This window comes from Neopsephotus bourkii, unplaced genomic scaffold, assembly GCF_033783945.1.
Source record: "Neopsephotus bourkii isolate Nb327-2 ecotype Australia unplaced genomic scaffold, CSIRO-AGI_Nbou_v1 NB_1749, whole genome shotgun sequence".
Classification (NCBI taxonomy): Eukaryota; Metazoa; Chordata; class Aves; order Psittaciformes; family Psittacidae; genus Neopsephotus; species Neopsephotus bourkii.
Genome location: NW_026902223.1, coordinates 1,330,850 through 1,356,770, shown reverse-complemented (window position 1 = coordinate 1,356,770; position 25,921 = coordinate 1,330,850). Strand labels below are relative to the sequence as shown.

General features: G+C 55.9%; 2 protein-coding genes across 2 annotated transcripts in view; one reads left to right on the top strand and one right to left on the bottom strand.

The window, feature by feature from the left end:
* Positions 1 to 18,823, bottom strand: part of SLC39A11 (solute carrier family 39 member 11) — a 75,405-nt gene extending 56,582 nt beyond the window's left edge. Inside the window, exons 1-4 of the mRNA XM_061376917.1 lie at positions 18,801 to 18,823; positions 17,743 to 17,856; positions 16,908 to 16,946; positions 12,212 to 12,370 (exon numbers count right to left, since the gene is read on the bottom strand). Of these exons, the coding sequence (XP_061232901.1) occupies positions 12,212 to 12,370; positions 16,908 to 16,946; positions 17,743 to 17,850 (306 nt within the window). The 5' untranslated portion in view covers positions 17,851 to 17,856; positions 18,801 to 18,823. The remainder of the gene's footprint in view (positions 1 to 12,211; positions 12,371 to 16,907; positions 16,947 to 17,742; positions 17,857 to 18,800) is intronic.
* A 5,319-nt stretch (positions 18,824 to 24,142) lies between these two features.
* SSTR2 (somatostatin receptor 2) lies at positions 24,143 to 25,419 on the top strand. The gene has a single exon (XM_061377411.1). The coding sequence runs from the start codon at positions 24,237 to 24,239 to the stop codon at positions 25,350 to 25,352; it is 1,116 nt and encodes a 371-aa protein (XP_061233395.1). The 5' UTR covers positions 24,143 to 24,236; the 3' UTR covers positions 25,353 to 25,419.
* The last annotated feature ends 502 nt before the right edge of the window (positions 25,420 to 25,921 follow it).

Below are 25,921 nucleotides of genomic sequence, written 5' to 3'. Positions count from 1 at the left end.
GGTCTGGCTTTGGGTAGGTCACTTGGTACCAAATCTGGAGGTGCTGCTTGTCTGCGATGGTTGGTGATGCTCCTCTTCCCGTGCAGTATCTTACGGGCTCTAATCCAGCAAACGCCCTGGAACAGGTTCCACACAGCCAAAGGAAACAAAGACCACAATGCATCAATTAACAGCAGAAAGCACCTCGACAGGGAAGAGAAATGGAATAAATCCAACTACCTTATTAAAAAGAATGGCAAATGTTCCTAACTTGTCCAGGAGCTAGCACGGAGAAAATAAGAGGCAATAACAAGTGGTGCTCGGATGGTGCCCAGCGGCTCCCATTTCACACTTACTGAAGGAGATGCAGTGATAACAGATCAGACACCAGAAAGCAGTAAGACAAAAGCAGGGTGCGGAGGGCAGGGAGGGCAAGGGGAGATGCTACAGGTCCCCAGCCCACAGGGATCGACCCAGTGCATCTCTGCAGCCCCCTCTATACCCCGGTGAGCTTGGGGTGAGCTCTGTGCATCAGCCACCCGCTCAGCTCCACTGCTTCTGCACATCTACACAGAGCCCAGGGTCTCTGGGGATGGAGACAAAGGCAGGGCAGCAACAAAGCAGCGAGACCCCAGCTCTTCTGAAGCAGAAAACCAGGTTTATGTTCAAAATGTGACGTAGGAAGGGAGCTCCCTTAGAAAGCACTGAGTTATCAGAGAGCCCGTCTGCATGTAAAGCAGCAGGCTGGTACTTTGTTATGTGAAGCAATATATCAAAGGGTGGATGCTCCCAAGTGAAGCTCCATGCTGGTCCCATATCCCTGTGCCAGCAGCACTTGTTTGTAACCCACTGAGAGCTGAGGAATGAGCAAGTGATGGTGAGGCACCCCCTGCTCCCTCAGTACCCCTTGGTGTCATCTCTTGAGACCTCAGCTCCCAAAGGCCCTGGAGCACAGAGCTGGGCAGGTGAGGACGTGCCCAGGATGGGGTTTAAAGGCCACAGTGAGTGGTGCTGCCAGAATCCAGGATGCCACAGAGCATCCCACCATGCTCCCAGCACAGCATCCCCAAGAACTGCCCCATCCCTGGCAGTGCTCAAGGCCAGGTTGGACACAGGGGCTTGGAGCAAGCTGCTCCAGTGGAAGGGGTCCCTGTCCATGGCAGGGGTTGGAGCTGGAGGAGCTTTAAGGTCCCTTCCAACACAAACCAGGCTGGGATTCTAAATCAATGCATGTCCCAGGCTCTTCTGGGATAAAACCAGCATGATTTTGGTCAATATTGACCTGGCACAAATTGATGGGTTAAGGGAAGGATTCAGCAGGACCTGAATGGCAGCTCCTCTCATGGACATCCCCCCACTCAAAAAACTAAGATCAACAACTCAAGTGCAACCTTAAACACTCCACACAATAAAAATGAGCTCTTCTCACCGCTGAAGTGGGTGCAGTCATATTTATAATGAGTAGCATCTGATGCACAGCTCTGGGACACAGCAAATCCCCCCTTGTTTTAGCCCCAAGCCCAGTCCACACCTGGGTCCCACCAGCAGCACCCAGACCCCTTTGATCCAATAAAAGGCACCCCTATAAATCGGGAATAAAGCTGGGGACACCCAGCACAGACCGGACCACAGCAGCTCCAGCTGCCAGAGTAACCCCAACCCCACAGATGGAAAAGATGAGCATGTGAGAAGCATCAACACGAGCACTTCTGCTGCTGGTGGACATCAGCAGCTCCTGGGGTCTGTGAACCTAAACCAAGCCCTCATCCCAACAGCCAGATCCCAAATACATCCTTGTCCCACCACGACATCAACAGCTCCAGAGGCACCGGGTTGGGATTGAAGTGAAGGGGCTGGAGAGGAACTGCTCCTCAATGCATCAGACACTGCCTCAACAGCATCCTCACGGAACTCCGTTTCCCAAGGAGGAACACACTCCAAAGGCTTGATCCTGCATCACACCAGCACCACAGCCCTACATCCCCCCAGAGCTACAGGGGGAAGCCCGAGGGCCTCCTGCTTCCCACATTGAACATCTTCCATCTGGCTGCTCCAGCCCCGCATCCTCCGCTGGCCCCACACGCAGCCCTGCCTGCAGCAGGCAGGATGCTCGTAGCTATGGCAGCACTGCAGTGGGAATGGGGAAGGAAAGGTTCATCCAGAGACCCCAAACTGCAGCGTTTTCATGGCAAACCTGCTCCGGCAGCATCCTGTGAGCAGAGCACATCAGGCTGGGAGGCCCTTCTCATCCCGCAGCACCAGAGCCTGCCCCGATAACTGCACCAGGGAAGCTTAAGTGAATATTAAGGCAGGCTGGTATCGCTTTATCTGTAACTAATGTAATATTATTGCAAGTACATTTTATTCACTGCTAATTATCAGCCACTTTGATAACTCATAATTCCTGACAATTGCAAACAGCAGCTTTAATCACCAGCCTCTGCAGGCAGGCTGCGAGGGCAGGAGGAAGAAATCATCCCCCTTCGTATCACCAGGGGCATGGGGACAGAATGGGTGTCCCATGGGGTGACCCTGGAGCAATCCCAGCACCAGAGGCTCTCATGGGAGCTGCCTCATCCGACAGCAGCGGATGGGAGACACATGGCAGTGTCACAACCAGCAGCACCAAAGCACATCCAGAAACACCACCCGAGGGAGGGAAATTTACCAACCCCCACCCCAAATCTTCACATAAACCAGATTTGCCCCCCAATGGCAACAAGAAGAAAGCATCCCGCAGCCTTCCTCATCCAGGGATGCTGCGGTACCCGCTCAAAGCTGGAACACAGCATGGCCAGACCCCAAGAGCATCACTGCCGGGGAGCTGACACATAGTACCACGTACCCCAGCAAGAGGAGCAACAGGGGGAGATGGGCAAAGGCCAATCCAGCTTTTTGGCTCTTTGGCCAAAGCAACATTCCTATTCAAAATAAACACACTGATTTCTCTCCTTGGCACACTTGGGGCTTTGGCCTTCCCAGGAGGGAGGGAAAACACAGCAGGAATGTCGCTGGCATCCGCTCTGGGAAGGCAGCAGCTCCAATAGCACAGGGCTGGGTGAGCAGTGCCCAGGAGGAGGGAAAGCTCAAGTGATTCCCAGGGAATCGGAGGGTTTGTTACCAAACGGGACGGCCGCTGCCGTAACCTTTGCCACGGCAAAAACAAGGGCGCAGGAATGTGCTTGCTGCTTTTGCCCCAGGACATAGCAAAATAACACTGTTAAACAAGCAGAACCCACCTCTGCACCAGCAGGACACAGGCTTCATAGCACCAACCTCCTGCCTGCACGCTCCTGTCCTCGGGAAGCTGGGACAAAGCTCAAAACACAGCCACTAAATCTGTTTGTGAACGGAGCAGCAAAAGCAGTCAGGATGCGCATCCACTTCCAGCTCTCTGCTGGGAGGAAACCTGGCTGTCGCAGCCACAGCCAGATCCTACAGGATATATAAGGGATATCCTAAGGGTGCTGAGGCGCTGGCACAGGGTGCCCAGAGAAGCTGTGGCTGCCCCATCCCTGGCAGTGCTCAAGGCCAGGTTGGACACAGGGGCTTGGAGGATGCTGCTCCAGTGGAAGGGGTCCCTGCCCATGGCAGGGGGTTAAATCCCAACAAGCTTTAAGGTCCCTTCCAACCCAAACCATTCCATGACTCCATTATTTCCCCAAGGGATATTTCCCTCACCACCACCCAGCTGCCAGCAGCTTGCTCAGCAGGACACGGCAGAGAGCTCTGTGGCATCAAGTCAGCACTACAGTATGAGAGTTTAATTGTGAGCAATAAACCTCTAAGCCTCAGATGGGATTAACAAGAGCTTTTTCTCCACATGCTTATTAAAGTCTAATGGAGACCAGCTTTGCCTCTTTTCTCTCTCCCTGCCCCCTTCCCACCTTGTATATTTGTAGCGTGGCAACATGTATTTTTACAGCCCTTTTATTATGCAAGGCTTTTTGCAAGGGTAAGAGAAAAAGCAAACAAAACTTCAATTAACAGCTCATTTTTACACACTATACCCCTCAGTAATGACGTGCTATCAGTGCACATTGAATTAATGGCAACAGGGAGAGCAAAGCGAGTGGCTGCTGCGGCAGGGTGGGATGCTGGGAGCCCCCGGAGGGCTGGTGGGATGCAGAAGGTCCAGCTAGTGATCCATCACCCCTCAAATGAAGAGCCACACCACGCCAGCGCTGCCTAATGACATTATGGTAACACACGGCTTCCTTCAGACCCACAGTTAGCAATGTGGATGTGCACAAGCCCCAGGCAAAGGGATGGAGAAGCAGCAGTGCTGGGGTGCAGCTCCTCCCTGCATCCCCCAAGCATCACAGCCAGGGACCCAGCCGCAGCCAGCTCATTCCCAAGGACACTTCCTTGCCTTCTGCTCCTTTCCCCACATCTTGCACATCCCATAATGACCAAAACAGCACCAAGAGGGGCACTGAGTCCTCTGCTTGTCTGCAGGAGCCATGGCAGAGCCAAGGGAGCATCAAGCACCTTCCTGAAGCTCAGCCCAATAAACGCACAGGAGGAGCCATTGATTCTATCAGCTACTGCAGTTAATGTGTTAATTCATTCCTGAAGAGAGGAGCAATAGGGGACAAGGCACTTCCTGACCACCACTAACAAGATGCTCAGGACTGTCCCATGGGCACTGCTGAATTTTGGGCTGGTTCCCCCCAAGCAGCCCTAAGGCAGGGCTCACCCTTGGCTTTCACAGGCAACTCCTTTGGGCACTGAACTCCAACCGAGACAACCTAAAACCCAGAAAACAACCTCCAAAATCAGCCCTCATAGCATTCATCTCTATGTGTACCTCGTTTTTAAGGCCTTGAGAGGCCTAAAACCAACGCGTGCAAGGTGTAAGCCAAGAGCAAGCTGCCTTCCCAAGCCTGCAAACACCCTGAAACACAGAGAGAGGAGACTCACCCAGGCACTTGTTCAGCTCACGTTAGCTCCAAAGCCTGCAGACAGCAGAATGCAGTCACATCACCTTCAGCACCTCATGGATAATTAGAGCATGATGGGGGAGACAGGAAAACTCCATGGGTTTGGAGCCATGGAGATGCTGGGAGGGCTGGAGCAGCTCTGCTCTGAAGCCAGGCTGGGGCAGCCTGGAGAAGGCTCCTGAAGGGGAGACCTTAGAGCAGCTCCAGTGCCTAAAGGGGCTGCAGGAAACCTGGAGAGGGGCTTGGGACAAGGGGAATGGTTTAAACCTGCCGCAGGACACAGACAAACCACCCCATAGCATCAAATGGGTGCCAGAGACACCCACTGGGTCCAAAGCCCAGCAGAGGAGCCTCATTGCTGAGCAGCAAGGACCAAACCAGCCTGGTTTTCCCCCAGTCCTGTGCTCCTTTCCTGTAGGTTGTCAGAGGCACAATGTTCCATTGGATTAAGAGCAATGGTCTGTTTGACACCATCCACAGCACCTCCGAGAGCTGTCTGCATGGAAAGGCGGCCACTGAGCATCACAAGGAGCGACCTACCCATCCTCCTGCAACCACTGCTGTCAAGGGGGCTTGCGTGTGCCCTCTCTGGGGACAGACAAACACAAGAGGCACAGACCTGACTCTTTCCAGCACATCCTCTCAGCAGACAGCAGTGTCAAGTCAGTCTGGGTGAGTCAGAGTTTACCCTGAGAGCAAGCTGGCTTTGTGCTGCAGTTATCGAGCTCTGCATACCTATCTTCCCATGATCCCCATGAAAGCAGCCTTCCTCTTCTTCCAACTGCCACTTCACTCACTGCTTCTCTGTCACTTTAATGGCAGGTTTACCTTCCACAGCGGAGGCATTAATTTGGGGTTATGCTGTGAGAGAATTCAAAGGCAGGTTTTGAGATCCAAGCACAGGCACTGAACCAGCCCTGGCACTCGGTGATGCGCAGCTATGGGCAGTGGGTCAGCAGCACCCATACCCTGCTCCCCCCTGGGACCTTGCTCTTTAGTCCTGCTTATTGCAGGACTAAGGCTTAACATAACAAAAAGGATGCTCAGCAAAAGGGTCAGACACTGTCCAGGAGGCAGCAGAACCCCCTAACACACCGCATCCCTCCCCATGGCGCCAGCCAGACTCCTTCAGCAGGTACAGGGAGCTCTGGCATTCCAGCAGGTTCTTCCTTTTGGGAAATCCATCTTCTTTAACAATTCTGAGCCAGGCCTCAGAGTCATTGAAATTCCATCAGCAAAAGGCTGAGCCACGGAGGCAAGAGCAGCCCCATGTTACATTACCAGCCTCATCAGCCATAATAACCACTTGAGGTGAGCGGGAAGGAGCAAGGCGCTTTATGGTGGGCACAGCTACGTAACAGAGAAGGGAAGGGTGGAGAGACACTTCTCCCTGAATGAGGGATTCAGCCACATTTTATCTGTCCCTGCTGCTTTACAAAGGGAGTTTTGCACCTCCTTGTTCCCAGTGCAGCCCTGCAGAGCCACAAACCACCCCGGATCTCATTTGCTGTTGGTGACTGTCCCCATACACCTAACGAGGGTGGGAAGGGAGCTTAACCCCTACCTGGATTCAGGGCATCTCTGCTCCTCAGCTCTGGCTTTGGGGCTTCAAATGCTTTTTGAAATGCTTAATGCATAATGAGAGCAAATGATAATGAAGAGCAGCTGACAAATTACACTCTGGAAGTAAATAATCCTTTACCTCCATTAATACAACAAAATGCTGCTCTGCTAATTAGTATAATTACAACTTTGTGCCTTGCTTTTTGCAAATCACTTCACCCTGTGTAGCAACAACTGGATTTCAGTCACTGGAACCACTGCATGGGGCAGGGAAGGGAAGGGGTTTGGGCAAACAGATCATAATGAAACCTTTAGGGGTTCCTAGGTGCTGACCTGGAGAAGTAGGACTCTAACAAGAGACTTCCAGAGGAGCCCATGGGTGGGTTTCGTGGCCAGCACCAGGGATCGTGTTGGAAAACCTGCCCTGGTCCCAGGCATCAGTCCTGCATGGATCCAGAGCTGGATCTACCTGATAAACGAATAAACCCCAGTCCAGGTACTCCCATTCCTGCAGAGCTGGAAGGGGAAGGACCTTTCCCAATAGCAGCCTTTGCTACGCTCCCTTATGAGGCTCCCACAAACGTTTCCCTTCCCCAGTCAAGCCGGATCCATCCTTCCTTCCTTCCAGAACCAGTGGGAAAGGGCCAGAATGCCACTAAAGAAAACAAACAGAAGGGCTATTTTCCCCCTAAGGAAAGGAAATCCGAGCAAACCAGGAATGCACGAGTGGAGCTGCAGCTCACGCAAGCCCGAATCAACCAAATCCATGCAGAGGGTCCATCCATCCTCATCCCTCCCCACGAGGCAAAGGCACATAAAGGGGCAGAGTCCCTTTGCATGCCCCAAACCACCAAACCCACCTCAGTGGAGCCCCTGTATTTGGTCATTTCACCAAGATGATGTAGCCCAAGACACAGCTGGTCCCTGGGCTGCTCCTTACACTGCTTCAGTCCCACACACAAATACATTACACCAGGAGCTGCACCAGCCCCACACACAGGCAAGTTAACATTGGAACCCACAAAGCCTCTATGGAGGATGGCAACGAGGATGTGCAGCTAATTAACTTCCTAGGAGTCACAGATGAACAGGAAAAAGCACATTAAGAATGGGAACTTGTGACGGGCACGTCCCGGAGGGATTAGCAAATTGCATAAGAGGAACCTTTATTCCGATTATAAATTAACACCAGCGACAAGACCCAGCACATTTTTACTGCCTCGGGAAATAATTAACCCATCACATCCAGCTCCATGCAAATCGGGAGGGGAGGGATGTATTAAAAGCTTTCCATCTTCCCCAGTGGAAGCACAGAGCGGGAGCATCACCAGCATCCTCAAACTGCACCCACGGCACTGGTGGCTGCACTGCCTCATTACACCAGTGCACCCAGAACATGTCAGGAATCACTGCCTGGTGAACCCAGCACTAAAGGGATGCTTCCCATGGTCTAACCCAGCTGTGGTTGAGCCCTGAGAATGAAACTGCAGCTTTAAATCTGCATCCAGGCCTGCAGCGGGTGCGATGGTCCCTGCTCCCCCTCCTGCAGCATCCCCCTCGCAGCACCAGCCTCAGCTTTCCCCCAGTGACTTGCATGGATTTAGAAGGCAAAACAGCCATCCTTGAGGCACATGGTGAACTGAGCACCAGCATTACGAAACGAGAGGAACCCTTGGATGTCTGCTCATCAAGTTCCCAAAGCCTTCCCAAGGGGACCTGCCAAAAATAGCCTCAAATTCACTGGACAAAGTGCCCTGTCCCAGAGGAGATCCCAAAAACCTCACACAGCAAAACCAGGAAAGGGCAGGAGCACCACACAGTCACGTTTAGAGAGGGTTAATGGGATCCAGCCTCCTACCACAAGCATCCACCCCACTCCTCCATCCCACGTGAAGATCCGCAGCCTGCTCCCGAAAACCATTAAACAGCTACAGACAGCCCCAAGGTGTCTCAAAACGGGCACGAAACACAAGCCCCAGAGCCCAGGCAGGGGTTCTGGCCATGCTGGTCCTTCCTGCAGCACAAGGGGCCCCACGGAGCACACCCCAACCCACGCAGAAGGCTTTTAAAGGGCACTTTAGTTGCTGTTTGTTTTCAATGTAAGGAATGGGTCACCCATCACATGCAGCTTTATTGATTTACCCTGTACTCAGGGGAAAAAAAAACCAACAGACCCTGTGTCTAAGTGACAAGGGAAAAACCACATCCAATTGAGATAGTATTTCCAGGGTGGAATTACAGCCCTGCCTCCCCATCCTTCCATCCCCAACCACCTTTTACACATCCCTGACCATCTTTTACACCAGAAGTATTGTCAGGCTCCTCGTCAGAGCTGAGTAATGGCCCATCGGCTCTCTCCCTGGATTATACATTAACTCCTGCAGCATCCTCCCTCCTCTCCCTTCCCCTTGACCACCCATCAGCTCCACAGGGGAGACCCTGGGGCTGCTCCATGCCCCACAGCATCCTGGATGGATGAGAGCTGAGCTTGGCTCTGGCTGCAGACCTGCACCCATCACACTGGGAGTGACAGAGCTGCTGTCTGTACACGGACAGATGCTTCTGAGTGAAAGGGAGCCTGGAGGTAGAGGAGATGAAGCTGATTAAACCTCATTATCCTATTTAGTGTAATGATCAGCGCTGAGGGGACGTCATGCAGCTGGGAGTGGAAGGAATAACACAGTTAATAACTGCCTATGTTATGGCAGGTAGAGCCGAGCTGATGTGCAGCCCACAAGGGGTTTATCATCCCGCACCATGGCCAGTCGTTCTCTCCTCTCCCTTGCCTATGCCTCATCCCCAATCCACCCGCATCACGTCTGTGAATTCCCACTTGCCCAGAGGAGAACTTAAGGGCACTGATGTGGAAAAGGCAGGAGCAGGGGAGCTCCTGGAAGCACAGCTTCAACACAAGCAACCCCCTGTGCCAGACCCGGCATCCCACCCCAGGCTCCACTGGAACACCCATGGGAGCTCCAGCAGCAGCACCGCTGGGATCCAGCAGCTCAAAGACAAAGGCAACACAGATCCATGTGGAAACTGAGGAGCAAAAGCAGCCAGGGACTGCCTGAAAGCCAGAGTCAGGGCTGGATGCATCCTCTGGGCTCCTGTGGGATCCCTCTGGGAAGAAGGGGAACAGAGCAGGAAACCCATCCTGGAAGCCCAATAAAACCTGAGACTGAGCAAACCCAGCCAAGTCAGCAGAGCTGCAAGACAGATCTGAAGGATGAGAATAATAATACTTAATCTCAGCATTCCTATGTGTTCCAGTAGACCCAAAATAGCTACGCAGTGAGCAGGGACCTACTGTGCTGAGCAGCACTGTCAAGTCAAGCCTCCCTCTGAGGCTTTGGGTCTTGGCATCAGAGACCCTCAGCCCCAACCCTCTTTAGTAAAGGCAATAGCATCTCCTTCACCCTCCCCATCCCCTGCCCCTCTCCATGCAGCAACTGCCTCAATACCAGTTGAAAGTCAAGCTCTTGTTTAAAGTATAGCAGTCAGGTTAAATAAGAGCAAAGGAAGAGAGAAACCTGCTGTGGCATCACCAGGGCCAGGCTGGGAAGAGGAGAATGGGCTGTGTGTTCTTTAGTGGTTTAAGATACGCCAGAAACTCCACCATCCTGCTGCAGAACCAGCTCTGCTGCCACCTCCCCAGCACCAAACCCGGTCCTGCTGGTGAAGACACGCTTTGGCTCAACACAGACAAGGAAACGGTTGCCAAAATATGGGTGAGCCTCTTACTTAGAGCCCCTGAGGCCTGCTCCTGCAATGGTCTCATCCTCCAAGCCCTCCCGTTGTAGTTTGTTGTCCTCCACCACCAGCATCCCCTCCTCCCTGAGCTCAGCTAAAGGATAACACGTTAAAGGCTTCACACAGGGAAATGGCAAAAGATAAAGATGGAATAGATTGGATTTGACTTTCCTAAGGAATCCTGTGACTACAGCTGTTGGGCATCATTAAACCAGTTTCTCTCGGAGTTTTAACCCTCCTGCTGGCCCCAGCTCTGCCACTTGGGTACCACCGGAGCTGCTGTTGGGGCTGCAGCAGGAGCAAAACCTTTCTCCCTCCCCAGGGAGCAGGGCTGGAGTGATAAGGACTCATTAAAAGCTTTTACTACCTGTTGTTACCCAGCAAACCGATTCTGGAGGAGTGCCAGGTACAGAGAGAGCTCTCTGCATACACAGCAATAGGCTAAGAAGGGATCCCTGGTCCTGCCCTGCAGGGACAGCGAGCCCCATGCTCTCACCAGCATCCCTTCCCTGCCTGACTTAAAGTGCAGGGAAACAAATACCCGAACCAGCCAACTCTGAGATTAACTGATTTAGAAAGAAGTGACACTGTTGGAAGTGAAGTGCAATGGTTTAACCTTTGTCTGAACAGCTCCCAAGAGAGACGTCTGGGCTCCAAGTGAGGGGAGATGCATCTTGAGCCAAATTCCCCTGCCAGCACAGCCCCAAGGATGGCTCCAGACTGACCAGACACTGATTCTTCATTTCAACACATTCAGCTTTAACCTCTACCCGCGCTCTTTCCACATCATCCCTCATAACTTCACCAAGTCTCTGGGTACCCTAAAGCATCCCAGAAGTCGCATCCCCTGCGCACTGCAGAGCATCTGACCAGCCCCGGAGCTGTCACCGCTGCCTCTGGGCAGGGAGTGCAGGAGGCCTGAGTTACCTAAGTGGCATTTTGCATTTGCACAAGCTCTGACACAGCGAGTCCTGCCCATAGCCCAGAACAGAGACACCCCCTTTTCCATTCCACCCCTGTCACCACCCCATCCTGCTCTGTGCAGTGCAAGAATTCCCCTCCACAAGCTCTCATTTCCAAACACAGCAGAGAACAGCAGCCATCAGGAAGCAGTGGGGTTTGTGGTACAACTGTTTACCCTGTTGGGAAACAGCAGCTTCATGCAGCTGATCAAATACATCTTGAGCCCCATCCAGCTCCTTCTAACGAGGGCAATCACCACGATGGCCAATGCAGGCAAGAGACAGGCAACCGAGAGCAATAGGAGAAAGCAGGGTTTGATGGCAAACAGCTTCCAAGGGCTCTGGCAGGCAGAGAGCAGCTCCTGGCCCCTCACTGCATCCTGCAAAGGGTTCAGGACCTGTTCCAAGAGGCTCAGAAAGCGAGGGAGCAGGAAAGCCGATGCCACAGGCTCCATTGGATACCAGCTAAGTGGGAAGCCTCACATTCCTTACTCATAGCCATAAATAATCTCCCCTTCCACTCAAATAACTACAGTTTAAAAGCTCTTTGGAGGCTGTTGGAAACACCCTGACGAAGCCACGCTTGCGTTCCCAGCTGGAAAAGCCCAACAGCTCCCGATGTATTTGTTTCTGCAAGAGCACTCTTCAGCACCAGGATGGTTCACTCCATTCTGAAGTGCTTAAAGGGTTGGCAGCTCCGCACGTTAAACCCCTGGGCTGAAAGGGAAGGTCACACCTGAGCTGTTTGCAAAGCACTGCCAGGGAAAAGAACAAAAGCAGCGGCATGAAGGGGAGGAAAGAGGAGTGCAGAGAGCCTGAAGCTGCAGCAGCACCACCCAGAACACACGGGGTTATTAAAGCTGGAGGAAGAGCCCAGGAGCATCCTCGCTATGAGGGTGCTGAGGCACAGGGTGCTCAGAGAAGCTGTGGCTGCCCCATCCCTGGCAGCGCTCAAGGCCAGGTTGGACACAGGGGCTTGGAGCAAGCTGCATGGGATTCCATGACTCCACTTACCAGAGCCGGGATGAGCAGGTCGGCCAAGTACACGAAAGCTGCTCCCAGAGCAAAGCCCAGGGCCACTGGGAAGAAGGCGAAGGCTCCGAAGCTGCCGGACTCCTCGGCCATGTCGATGGCTGGGGCCAGGAGGGACCAGTAGGAAGCGGCCAGCATGACCTGGGAGACAAGGGGACCATTGAGAACCATGGAGACCCCATGGTGTCTGACCCCAGATGCCCACCCTCCAGCCAGGGAAACCCCTGCACTGCAGAGCCATCAGAACCTGCTTCCTGATGGACCAGATCACCACAGCATGGAGAAGTGAGCATTTCCCTGTTTTCACCATGAGTGTTTCCCTCAGCTCAGAAGTGCAAGGCAGCAAACAACTGACATGAGCTCTTTAGGGTGACTTTCTATGGCACTGGCACAGCCACAGCGGCCCTTCATCATATAAAGGGGGAGGCCTTCTGCACTCCCTGCCCATATATAAAGGGGGAGCATCACGAGGATGGAGCCAGGCTCTTCTCAGTGGCAAACAATGATAGGACAAGGGGCAATGGGTACAAACTGGAACACAAGAGGTTCCACTTAAACTTCTTCTCAGTGAGGTGACAGAACACTGGACCAGGCTGCCCAGGGAGGTTGTGGAGTCTCCTTCTCTGGAGACATTCAAAACCCACCTGGACACGTTCCTGTGTAACCTTATCTAGGTGTTCCTGCTCCAGCAGGGGGATTGGACTGGATGAGCTTTTGAGGTCCCTTCCCATCTCTAACATACTGGGATACTGCGATCACAACCCCACCGCTCCATGCAGCAACCCCAAGGTCCCGCTTGCAGGATGCTCAGCAGAGATGCTGCTCCACCTGCTCCCACAGCACGAGTGCTCACCCACGGAAGCACGTAACAAACCATTACATTTTAACTCGCTTCTAATGAAGGAGCGAGATGCCTATTGCTGGAGACACCAGTCCCTGAGGGACTGTGTGAATCTCAGCTCTCTGTGAGTAAGAAGAAAGCAGGCTGTCATGTCAGCCCTAAGCACGGCTGTCAAACTTCATATTTCAAATGCCACCTCCTTTAAAACACAACCACACGCCCCAACATGGAAACACGAGCAACAGGGAAAGGCTTTGCAGAATTATGGTGTCATCTTCCTTAAGATATCATTTCCCTATGGAAAACAGAGGCATGACACGGCTCAGCCTCCAGATCCCATCACCCCCCAAGGCAGCAGCAGAACTCCCACCAGCTCTGCTGTGCACAGGCCCTGTGGGGAGGTGATGACAGAGCTTGAAGTCACCCCAACCTCAGCAGCTGAGGGAATGAACTGGGGGGCTCCACAACCACCTTCAATTGCTTGGAGGGGGGGGAACACATCGATTCCTACAGCCTTCCATGCAGAGAAACCCCTTGTCCCCACTCAGTGGGGGAGCTGGAAGCAGGCAGAAGGGATGATGACCCCATGTGGGTTTAGGGACATGAGAGCAGCCAAAGTCCTGCCCAAGGGTGCTCCTGCTGCTGGACCTGGAGGAGCTTTAAGGTCCCTTCCAACCCAAACCATTCCATGTGTGTGTTTGGCAGTATTAGAGTCCATGAGTTCCCCCTCTGGTTCAGCAGCATCCCTTACATCAGAAGATGCTCCTGAACAACAGGGTGAGGATTTCTGCCAGTGACATAAGTAACAAAGCAATCACCATCTATTTCAAACCTGTATAAAGTCCCCAACCAAGGAGAGGAACCCAAACCCCACCGATGCCCCTGAGCAAACTGGTGACAAAGGCAGGAATAAAAGGGGAAAATCCTGCCTGGGATGCCTCAGATCAATGAAACACGAAGCCACTTTCTGCACAAAGCCTCCCCCTCCAAGCCAGGGAGCAGGGGACCCACATCCCTCCAGCTCCAGGACACAGCCAGGGTGGATTTAGGCACTTCACGCTCCCGAGCCAAGCTGCAGCAATGCCATAAACCCACCCGCTCCTGACAGAGCTGGGGCTGATGGAGGAGGAGGAAGCACACAGAAGGCAGCCACGGATCTACAGCATCCCCGGGCCACGCAGAGCCCAAACCATTCCCTGGGGTACATCAGCACAGGCAGAGGCTCAAACCCCAACGGCCTCGAGCCCCACAGCTGCACAGGAGCAAGAGGGCAATGATCCTCATCTGCAAGCACCACTGCTCCTGCTGGACCCAAGGGCAAGGGGGGGGTCCCTGCACTGATCCAGGCCTGGCATCACACCCTCACGTGCTGCAGGCAGCCCCATCTCATCACACTCCTGCGTGGCCACCCAGATGAGAACAGTGGCTCCAAGGGAAGCAGCCGCATTAACAGTGTGCAGGTCACACAACCCCAGGGGCTTACAAGGGAAAGGGATGCCCTGGGCAGGAGGGGAAGGTGAGAGCCTGGCAGGCCAAGCTTTTGAGCCTGACTTCATTCAGGTTGGATTCAACGCTGTTGAAGGGCTGTTCTAACCTAAATGATTGTAAGGCTCCGAGAACAGGGAGCAGCCTCAGCAGACCTGTGTCAATTACTGATGCTGTTTTAAGCAGCACTGAAAGGGAATATTCAATAGGAGACGTGCCTGGTGTGGTTTAAAGAGCACGTCCTCACCATTCACTGCTTCACGTGGGACAGGAGAAATCAAGCTAAGAGGCAGACAGGAATAGGCAGGAGAGGCTGCAGGGAGGGAGCACAGCACCGCTGGGATAACACCGACATAACAGAGAGCATCTACAACATCAAGGTCTTAGTTAAGGATATCAAGATTTAAGAGAAAAGCCAGGATTCCACATCAGATGCCCAAGCAAGCAAAGCCTTGTCTCTATGGAAACACATCACCTCGGAGGCTTTCACATCCAAAGGCCTCTATTATCCCTGAGTTCCAGAGGGGGAACTGAGGCAGAGAGGAGCTAAATGCTCAGAGACCCAAGCACTGGTACTGGGCTGGAGGAAGCCAAGCACAGTGCTACCAAGCACACAGGTCCCCTTTGACACATCAGACACAACATGACACATATGACACATCAGACACCAACAGGAGAGAGGACTGCCTTCCATCAGTGATCCAGGGCCTGGAGAGCACCGTGCATGTCCCCTGGAGCCCAGATGAGCATCAGGGATCCTGAGCTAAGCACCGAACAGCGAAGGCAGCAGCAATACCTGCCTCTGAACACATAGACCTGAGGGTTTGCTGCCTCTGACAGAGCACAAGGGAAGTTCAATTAAACCCAGCAGCCCAGGATGGAGAGCAGAGATAAAGAGGAAGCTCAGCGCTTCCTGTCTGCCCCAGTGCCCTGAGAAACAGCCCATCTGTATCTGCAAGAGATGGGCATCAAAGCCACGGTGCCTTAAACACAAATCCCTTACAGCAAGAGCAGCAGCCCATGAGCTGCTGCCTGAAGAGATGCTCTTAAAGAGGAGGAAGAAACCCACACAAATAGGTTTCACACCTGGCTGCCCCACATCCTGCTTTTTGTCCTTCATGGAGCCAGCAGAGAGCCCCCAACACTGGATCTGCAGCACAAGCCTGGATGAGGCCGGAACAGCCCCTTGTCCCAGCCAGGCAGGACTCCACAGGGTTCCCTCTCCAGGCACAGACAGCCTCAGACACGCAACCAGCTTCATCCCAGCATCACATCCCACCTAAACCTAAGAGTCAGCTACAGTCCTTCCTGCCAAAGGGCTGGGTCAGGCCGTGGTTCCTCCTCCAGCTTCTCCAGGGCTCTGTACAACTGCCAAACACACACATGGAATGGGTTGGGTTGAAGGGACCTTAAAGCTCCTCCAGCTCCAACCCCTGCACGGGCAGGGACCCCTTCCACTGGAGCAGCTTGCTCCAAGCCCCTGTGTCCAACCTGGCCTTGAATCACTGTGGATCTCTTGATATCCTCCTCCAGAGGAGCTGGTCCTGGCCGGGCTGCAGTGACCCTGTGTGGCACAAACACCTCGCCCCATCCAGCACCAGCTGCAGCACCTTCATCAAGAGGCCCCCGCAGCATCCCTGGACAACAATTCCCCTTTCCTGCTCCGAGCCCAGCACATTGGAGGGAGCAGCCAATGTCTGCAGTTCTGCTTCCCCGGCGGAGCCACACCTCTGCCACGCAGCACTGACAGCTCCTGGCAGGGTGACACAGCAGCCACGGCAAGGCCAGCATCACGCTGTGCCCTGCCAGCACCGAGCCAGCCCCACGCTGCCCCCAGCACCACAGAAGTGGCTCCAAGTTGGCTTGGCAAGGACTAGGTTGTGCCTTCCACAGCAAAACAGCTCTGGAAGTGACCATAGAGGAAAGCTCCAGAGCCAGGGAGTCATCTATAAATGATGGCCCCAGCGTTCCAACAGATGAGTTCAATTATTCACACCAGCAGCAGTCACAGGCACATTGCAGGGAAGCTCGGCAGGGAGCAAACTGAGCTTTGTGGTGTTTCCTATCACCCACCATGGCACTTCAGACCCCTAGGACAATGAGAAGAGTTTAACTCCAGAGCACCAAACCCAGGTGGGCAGCTCAGCATCCTCACACCCCTCCTAGTGCTCACAAAGGAGGCAGTGAGACACAAGGAAACCAGAGCTGCACCACGCTCCTCCTGCCCCATCTGCACCTCAGGCCATTATCCATGAGACACTAACATGAACAGGCAACCAAACGGAGCATGGATGGGCTGTGGAGGTGTCCTCAGGAGAACAGAGACGAGCAGCAGAAGGATGCTGTACTTACCCCCGCGGCGAAGCCTAAGCTCCCATCGAGGATCCGCCTCTGGAAACCAAGCACAAAACACACCATTGACTCCCAGCAGAAGCAGTGGGATAACGTCCTTCATCCCACCCCTGCAACCCAAGTGATTCCTGTGCTTTGGGGCAAAAACCATGCTCCTCATGGTAAGGAGCCCACTGTGCTGGGGTGATGGAACCCCACTAGCGCATCCCAGCTCCCTCGGCCCATCCCATAACCACTCTAAAGGTAAACCAGGAACTCTCCCACCTGCATTAAGACTTTGAGGCCTCTAACAAGAGGCTGCTACAAACAAAGCCATCACTCTCCAAGAACCCAGTACCTATCCTGCCTGCTCCGCTCCCAGGGCAGTTTTCCCTCTTTAGCCCTAGGAAGGAAACCAGCTTGTGCCTGCAAAGGGAGCCTCACTGTGCACAGGCTCCTGAATAAATCATCACAAGAGAAGGCCATAAATAATAAATCCATGCAGGCAACTTTGAAGACAGGAGCAAGAGGGGCCTCTAATTTTGGAACACAACACGAGTTAAAGAGCAGCGCTCTGCTCGTTCTGACCCGAATCCTGGGCTGGGGATGCGGCAGGAAAAAGCAGGTTACAGAAGGAAAACCTGCTATTCCAAACACGGAGCCCTGCCTGCACTGCCTGGGGTCAGGAATCTGATTGCCTTCTGTGTGGATAAACAGGATGGAAACGAACTGGATTCTTCCACTCCTGCCCCCAGGACCAATGGTGAGCAGCTCACACCTGGGACCGGGCAGCCAAACCCACCCATGGCCACGGTGCAGCCCTCGCCGGGACCCCACGGATGCACCCAGCACCCACCTGCCCACTGGAGAACACGAACACCAGTGCAGACCCGGCCGCCGTCAGCCCCCACGTGAGGAACGTGCCCAGCACCGCCTGCAGCACCGGCCCGTGCCCTGGGATCATGCTGACCTGGGGGGACAACACGGTCAGGAGAAGCACTCGGTGTGTAAAGAGAGAACAACCCCCATATCCACCCCTTATTAACATGGGAGCCCCAAACCCCTCCTCAGCAGAGGGGGCAGAGTGAGCTTAACCATCCCCAATGCCTCTCCGAGCTTCTCTTTTCCCCTTAAGCAAGGCTTAATCTGAGCTCAGAGGAGCAGGAGGGCCCAAGGAGGGATGGCTGGGATGCATCACACCCCATCTGGTGCAGGGCCCCAGGCTGATTTTGGGCTCAGCTCCCTGAGCAGCATCAGAGCACAAGGAAAAGCACAAAGAAACAGTGCTCAAACCCCACAGAGCAAGGGGATGCTGCATCCCACATCCCCAGGCCATTCACCCCGCTGCTGGGTGGCACTTATTTATGCCCAAAACCTGTTTTCCTAGCACTGAAGGCAAATACCCCTGTGGGACCCAGCTCCCAACACTGCTGAGCCCCAGGATCAAGGAAACATGGGAATGACCCCTCGAAAACCGAGCTCTGGGGGGGTCATTGGCCACACTGTGCTCTGGGACCAGCCCAGGAGCCGCGCTGCTGCGGAACCACACACGTGTGCAGAAACAGGCACATAAATACCTAAACCCACACGTATTTACAGGCCAGCAAACCAAAACACTCCCGCATCATACACCTATAGAGGTACATAAGGAACACACGCACCGGTGCTCCCTTCCTCCTCCTAAAGCCCTCCCCGGCCTTACCCCAGGGCTGCTGCTAAACCCTCTGCGGTGGGTGCCTGGGCCAGGACCCCCCCAGCAACCCGGGGCAGACCCCGCGCCCCCCGGAGCCGGGACCCCAGCACCGGACCGGGCCCTGCCGCGGGGCTCCCAGTGCCAGCACCCGGCACCCCCAGGACCCCTCCGGCTGCTAAAGCCGGGCCCGGAACCCACCCGGAGCCCCCGACCCCGCTCACCGGCCGCTGCCGCCACCGCTTCCTGGTGCCGCACACGTGTCGCTGCCGCCGCCCCGCCCACCACCGCGGCCTCGACCAATGGGAGCGCGGCGAGGGCGGGCCGCCCGCGGTTCTTGTGTTTCGGGAAGGCAAGGCCGCGGGAAAGTGAAGCGGGCGGGCGGCGCGGGCGGGCGCGGCACGGAGCTGTCGTTGTCACTGTTATCACTGCTATATCACTGCTATCACTGTTGTTGTCACTGTCACCGCCGGTCACGGCTCAGCCCCCCCCCGCTGCACGGTGACCCCCGGGTTGGGCTGCTCAAATCCCGGTCTCTGGACTGGGGTAGGCTTGGCATCTCCGGGCAGTTTATTAGCACGGTCCCGCGGGGGGGCTGTGCCCGTGCAGCGCAATTAGCAGCGCTCATTAGAGACCGGCGGCTGCACCTTAATGAGCAGCCTGCAACACCCAGCAGGAGCAAACACCCCCCATAGCCATCAGTGCTGGCAGCCAGCCCCGACACAGCCTTTGGAGGGTGCATGCAGCACCCGCATCCTCTCCCACCCATTGAGGTCCCCCAAAGCATCATCACAAGGGACACAGTGGCCAAGCCCCTGCACCACATGGAGCTGGAGAAGCTCCAGCACTGATTCCTCCCATTAGCTCAGCCTGAGCAGCAGCAGCCAGGCCGGGCTCACTGGTGCCTCCAGCTTGTGCCACAGGGGAAGGCGCAGGGGGTGGCAGAAGGACACATCCAGCTCTTCTGCAACATAACCCGTCTTTATTAGAGTGTTTGTCTTCTAACAGCCTTTGATCAGCCTCCCCTGCCAAAGCTGGGAAAGGTCAAGGCCATTTGAAACCTCCTTGATTTAGGATTTAATCAATCTCCCCCTGTAATTGTCTCATCCTTCATTAGCTCCCACAAGGAGCAGATGCAGCGTGAGGTACCAGCTGGGAGGGATGCAGGGACAGAGCAAACAGAGCTCCGGGGTTCCCTGGGTAGTGATGGAGCACGGGGACACTGCTGAAACAGGAGCCTGCCATGGTCTGGGGGAGGCTGATGGGGCTGTTCCTGCCTAGGGATGTGTGGGCAGCTCCAGGCAATGGGGCCGGTGTGGCAGCACATGGCTCTGTGCAGCAGCAGCAGCAGAATCAACTCACGTTCTCCTTCCCCAGCGTCATCCCTGGGTGCAGGGACACCTCAGGGTCACCTCCCCAATGATACCAGGGCCGCACGGTCCTGCCTGGCCTCTGCAGCTCAGACCCAACAAGGACAGGGTCAGTCCAGCCCCATCCCCATGCTGTGCAGTTTCTCACCCCTCTGCACCCCAGTGCATACAGGCAAAGGCAGTACCAGGGGGGCCTGGCAGCTCCTGCAGGACCCCTCCCCAAAGCATCACCAAACCCACGGTAGCAATCATGCATTACCTGGAGCCCTAAAATGCATTTTAAAGCACAAAAGGGGCACAAGTTCTCATACGATCTCTCTCATTGATGTGTGTGGGATGCTGCAAGGGGCAGCACCGTAGCCACAGGCAGCCAGGACCCAAATCCCTTTGGGTTTTTGCAGTAAAAACTCCTTAGTGATGCTTGGATAAGCCGTGGCAGAGAGGCAGAACCCAGCACCAGGGCACCGCAGGCTGAGATGGGCCTGGAGATGCCCCAGATGTGCTGCTCACCAGGCATTGGCGAATGGGGTATCTCTGCATCCCCTTTGCACAGGTTGGGCTCGTGGCCAGGCTCTTTCCCAACCCAAACCCATCTGTGCCAGGGCGGAGCAGTGGATGGAGCCAGCCTGGACGTGCACCAAGGCGGCTGCAGTGCACAGGGGACGCGGACATCCAGAGACGTGCCAGAGGACAGGGCATGGGAGCAGCTCCATGCCAGGCTAATGGCACCTCTTAGTCACAGCCCAGTGACAGCTTTGTGCTCCTCCACTGGGCTCCCCAGGGGAGACAGAATGGACCCAGTGCAGGGCTAGGGAGAGCAGGGTCCTGCCAGCACCGGGATGCTTCCAACAGGAGGGCACAGGGACACGAACACGAGCGATTGGCGTGCGCTGGAACTGACCCTGACAGGCCAAGCTGGTGCAGAGCCTGGCTGCCAAGAGCAGGGGGCTCCTGAGCCCCCATTGAATGCTTGTGAGCCTCCCACAAGCTGGACACAGCAGGGAGAGGATCGGCAGGAGCAGGGATTTCAACCCATGGTTGCCAAAGGGCTTCAGTGATGTGATCCATGGGGAATGTGCGGCTCCCACCACAGCCCAGTCCTGGTGCCCTCAGAGAGATCAGTAACTGATTACAGAGGGAAACAGTGCAGGGAATGGATGGGAGAGGCAGGAATAGGAGGGTCTGGTGGGAGCAGGAGGCAGCCCTCAGCAAGGAGCTCTATGTGGATGGTGCAATGCTCCTCTGGGAATGCCTCCAACCCGCTGGCGCTGCATCCCATGGGGTCTGGATGCTGCGGGGCATGCGGGATGCTACCGGTCACCCTCACCTCTCCCTCCCCATCCATCATCCTCTCCCTCCTCATCAATCACTGCTGCAGACGCTGCCAGATTAGATCTGGCAGCAACCAGCTTGGTTGTGCCCTGCCTGGGGGCGCGGGGAGCTGCTCCAAGCCTGTTTGTCTGGATGATCAGCAGAAAGCAAAGCAAAGGCTCCCGAATCCCAGGCAGCCCTGACACGGAGCCAGGGCGTCAGCAGAGCCACCAGCCCTGCTCCTGGCTGCCGGGCTGGGGATGGGCAGGGAAAGGACAGGGAAAGGACAAAGGGAAGGACAGGGAAAGGGCAATGCCACCTAAAACACACCCGTGGGCATCTCTGCCTGCACTGGCATCCACTTGGAACCTGTAAGTGCTTCCCAGCTCCCCTTCAGCAGAGCAGGGAGCCCCATCAATCCAACAGAGCCTTATTCCCACACTGTTCCACAGCTCTTGCTGCCTCCCATCCATGTATCGGGGAGAAAGGCCGGCTCACCCTACCCCTCTGTTGGCAAGCAAAGCCCAGCTCCTTACAACACTCATTTCCAGGACAGGGGTCGAAAGCGCTCTTTTCCATAGGGAATCTTGCGGAACAGCTGGGAATGGATGGCAGCAACCTTGGAAGGGCTTTACAAAGGGCTCTGCGGTCACGTAATCCCCGTGCCCCTCTCCCATGGGCTCTGTCGGGCCCCGAAGCCGTGTGGGAAGAGGCTGTGCGCTTCTCCTCTATGCAGCCCTGCCAGTAAATGGCTTTTCAGCAGCGGCTGCTTCCCAGGCTAAAGGACAAAGAGAGTTTATCTGCCAGCACCAAACCAGCTGCTGGGGTACAATGTCTGTGCGAAGCAGGGACCACCCAGAGATAGGGATCAGGCTTGGATTCAACCCCAAATGGAAGCAGAATGAAAGAGAAGGCTTCCAAAGGCTCAGGTTCTCCCATTCCACAGCCCGGCTGCGCTCCTCAATGGGTGGATATCAGCGAGGATCAGCCCTCAGCACATCGGTTCACCAGGGTTATAGTGAAGATTACATCTGGTTTTAGCCAAGGAGCTAAAGCTCACATAGCTCCCAGCCCCTGCATCCAACACCAGCTTCCCATGGAGGTGAAGGGCAGAGAGTGACTGAAGATGTGATGCTCAGCACCACACTGGGAGAAACCAGTATGGACTGGGGCTGCTGAAGGTGCCGGGGTGAGGAGGATCACAGCATCCCGACCCGCAGGGGCTCAAGCGGGGATGTGGCAGCATCATCTGTTCAGGGAGGAGGCAGCACTGGAAATGGGTACAAGGAGGATTTGCACTCCCCTTCCCACTGCCAATGTGGCTTTGAGGGGAGGGCACCGTTAGGACATCCCTGCTGGGCACAGGAAGCACGGGGAGAGCATAAACCGACAGGGAAAAGGTCATAGGGGCTGTGAGCGCGTTGCACTCCCTCCTCCCAAAGCACCTCCTTCCCCATCCTCCCTCCTCACACACCTTTACTGGGATATTAATTACCAGAAGCAGCTTTCTGCAGCCTCCTGGCTATTTATGGGGCTCACAATGATGCTCCCACGTGCTGCAGGAGCCGGTGTCTTCAGGTCCACCTTGGGAAGGGGATGGCCAAGTGCAAGTGAGAACCTCCCAGCCCCTCTTACCACAGTCGGTGGCTTCGCTCTGGGCTCTTTGTTCCAAGTCACTCAATTTCCTGCTCTCTATTGTCTCTTTGATAAGTGATGGAAAGGGGAGGAGAGGAACAGCTATTATTTAATTGCTTTCAAGCTCTCAAACAAACCAGAGCAGGGGTTATCTCCCCCAAACCTCTGGGGCTCGGCCTTCCTCCTCCAGTCATGGTCACTGGCTAACTGCAGAGGCTGGGGCAGAAGCCACCCTTATTGTGCAAGAGACCCCACAGCTGTAGCAATCACAGCATCACCTTCCCACCTCTCCGGGGCTGTGCCAAGCCAGCAAGGACCTGCTCTGCCTTGATTTGGTGGCAAGGTGCAAAATGGTGGGGCCAAGGAGCTCCCAGCTTCCTGGGAGACATTGGGACTCTCAGACTCCTCTTGGGGTTCCCCGGCTCCATGGTCACAGCGTGGCCATCACGCTGCCATCACCCTACCCCGTCCCTCCCTTGTGGTGGCCCTGGGGACATCAGGAGAAGCTGAGCCCTTTGCACCATCACTGGGACCAAGACGTTGATTCTGCAGCAGGAGCCAGGTCGTGCTTGCCTTGACAAAGCCAAGGTCGTGCGAGGAGGAGGAGAGAGCTGAGGGATGCGTTTTCTGCTGGAAGCCCCATGGAACCGGGCAGGTGCTGCCACGCTTTGGGGGGGGGGGTCAGGATCCCTACACCCAGAGTGGGTAGAAAAGGGCAGAGCAGGGCGGGCAGTGCATGGAGGGCAGAGCAGGGTGGGCAGCACAGGCAGGGCAGCACAGGCAGCGCGGGCAGTGCGGGCAGGGCTGTCCCCGCCCCAGCCCCGCAGAGCCGCCCCGTGCGGGGCGGAGCGCAGCAGCCGGTGCTGGGTCCAGCGGCGGAGCCGAGCGGAGCGGAGCGGAGCTGCGGGCGCTGCCGGTGCCGGTCCCCGCCGGCGGGCGCAGGTGAGCGGCGGAGGCAGCACCGCGCCGGTGCCCCTCGGGGAGCATCGGGATGGGGCGGGGGGCGCGGAGCCGCCCGGGGAACCCCCGCTGAAGGGCGAGGCACGGAGCGAGGTTTCCCCCAGCACCCGGCGGGGACTCAGGGTTGGATGCGGGGAGTCCCGGGGACACCGGTACCACCGGAGCCAGGAGGAGCTGCGGCGGGTCCGGGCTCGGCGGTGCGGGGGGAGCCCCTGCAGGGAGCAGCTCTGCCACCACGGGGCTCGCAGCAGGACGGGCAGGTCCCCCCCAGGAATCCCTTCAGTTCCCTTTATTCTCCCATTTCTAGAATCATCTGTCCCCAGAGCGAGGGACGATGCCATCCCGGCTCCTCTGAACCGGCAGCACCCAGGGAGCAGCAGAGCCATGGAGCTGGAGTACGGGCTGCCCAATGCCACCACGTTCTGGTTCTCCCCATCGTCCCCCTTTGACAACTTCTCGGTGGAGGCGCCCACCAACGCGTCGCAGAACGCCACAGGCCACCACTTCGACCTGACCAGCAACGCCATCCTCACCTTCATCTACTTCGTGGTGTGCATCATCGGGCTGTGCGGCAACACGCTGGTGATATATGTCATCCTTCGTTATGCCAAGATGAAGACCATCACCAACATCTACATCCTCAACCTGGCCATCGCGGACGAGCTCTTCATGCTCGGGCTGCCCTTCCTGGCCATGCAGGTGGCCCTGGTGCACTGGCCCTTTGGCAAAGCCCTCTGCAGAATTGTCATGACAGTGGATGGGATCAACCAGTTCACCAGTATCTTCTGCTTGACGGTTATGAGCATTGACCGGTACCTGGCTGTCGTCCATCCCATCAAATCTGCCAAGTGGAGGCGGCCCAGGACAGCCAAAATGATCAACGTGGCCGTTTGGGGCATCTCCCTCTTGGTGATCATGCCCATCATGATTTACGCTGGCGTGCAGCATAACCACGGCAGGAGTAGCTGCACCATCATCTGGCCAGGAGAGTCGGGTGCCTGGTACACGGGCTTCATCATCTACGCCTTCATCCTGGGCTTCCTGGTGCCTCTCACCATTATCTGCCTTTGCTACTTGTTCATCATTATCAAAGTCAAGTCCTCGGGCATCAGAGTGGGCTCCTCCAAGAGGAAAAAGTCCGAGAAGAAGGTGACCAGGATGGTGTCCATCGTGGTCGCTGTCTTCATCTTCTGCTGGCTCCCCTTCTACATCTTCAACGTCTCCTCCGTCTCCGTGCTCATCGTGCCCACGCCCGTCCTCAAGGGCATGTTTGACTTCGTGGTGGTCCTCAGTTACGCCAACAGCTGCGCCAACCCCATCCTTTACGCCTTTTTGTCCGACAACTTCAAGAAGAGCTTCCAGAACGTCCTGTGCCTGGTGAAGGTCGGCGGCATGGACGAGGCGGACCGCAGCGACAGCAAGCAGGACAAATCCAGGCTCAACGAGACCACGGAAACCCAGCGGACCCTGCTCAACGGTGACCTGCAGACGAGCATCTGAGGGGACAGCGGCGTGGTCCTTCCTTCGCTCTGCTCTCGCCCGCTGCACAAGGGTGGTGGCACGTCCGGAGTCAAGCAGCAAGCCCATTGGGGCTCCCCACTGGGGCTCCCCTGAGCTGGCTGCTGGTTGGGGATGGAAACGGTTCGAGAGGAGCTGCCTCACCAGGGAAACAAAGACCCCTTGTAGTGCTGCGGTGTTTCAACACCAAAGTGCCACCATGGGGGCTCCGCTGGCTCCCCCGGTGGTACCCTCGGGGCCGGTTGGCTCTGGGTGCTCATGTGTGGATGCACACACACACAACACACGCAGCGGGGTGACCTCAGGAGGAGCCGAGGCCACCAGTGTGTGCTGACAGCATCTTATAGCAAAGACCTGATGGGAGCTCCCTGGGGAGCCACCCTCCTCCGGGACACACGGATATTTGGGGTTGTGTTTTACCCCGTTTCTAAGTTCCTCATGGCCTCCCCTGAAGGTCCCCGCTGCTCTTTGACTGCGTCGCCTGCAACAGCCGCCCCACCCGGCAGTGACAGACCAGGACAGAGGGGGCTGCCCCACAGGAAGCAGCTCCG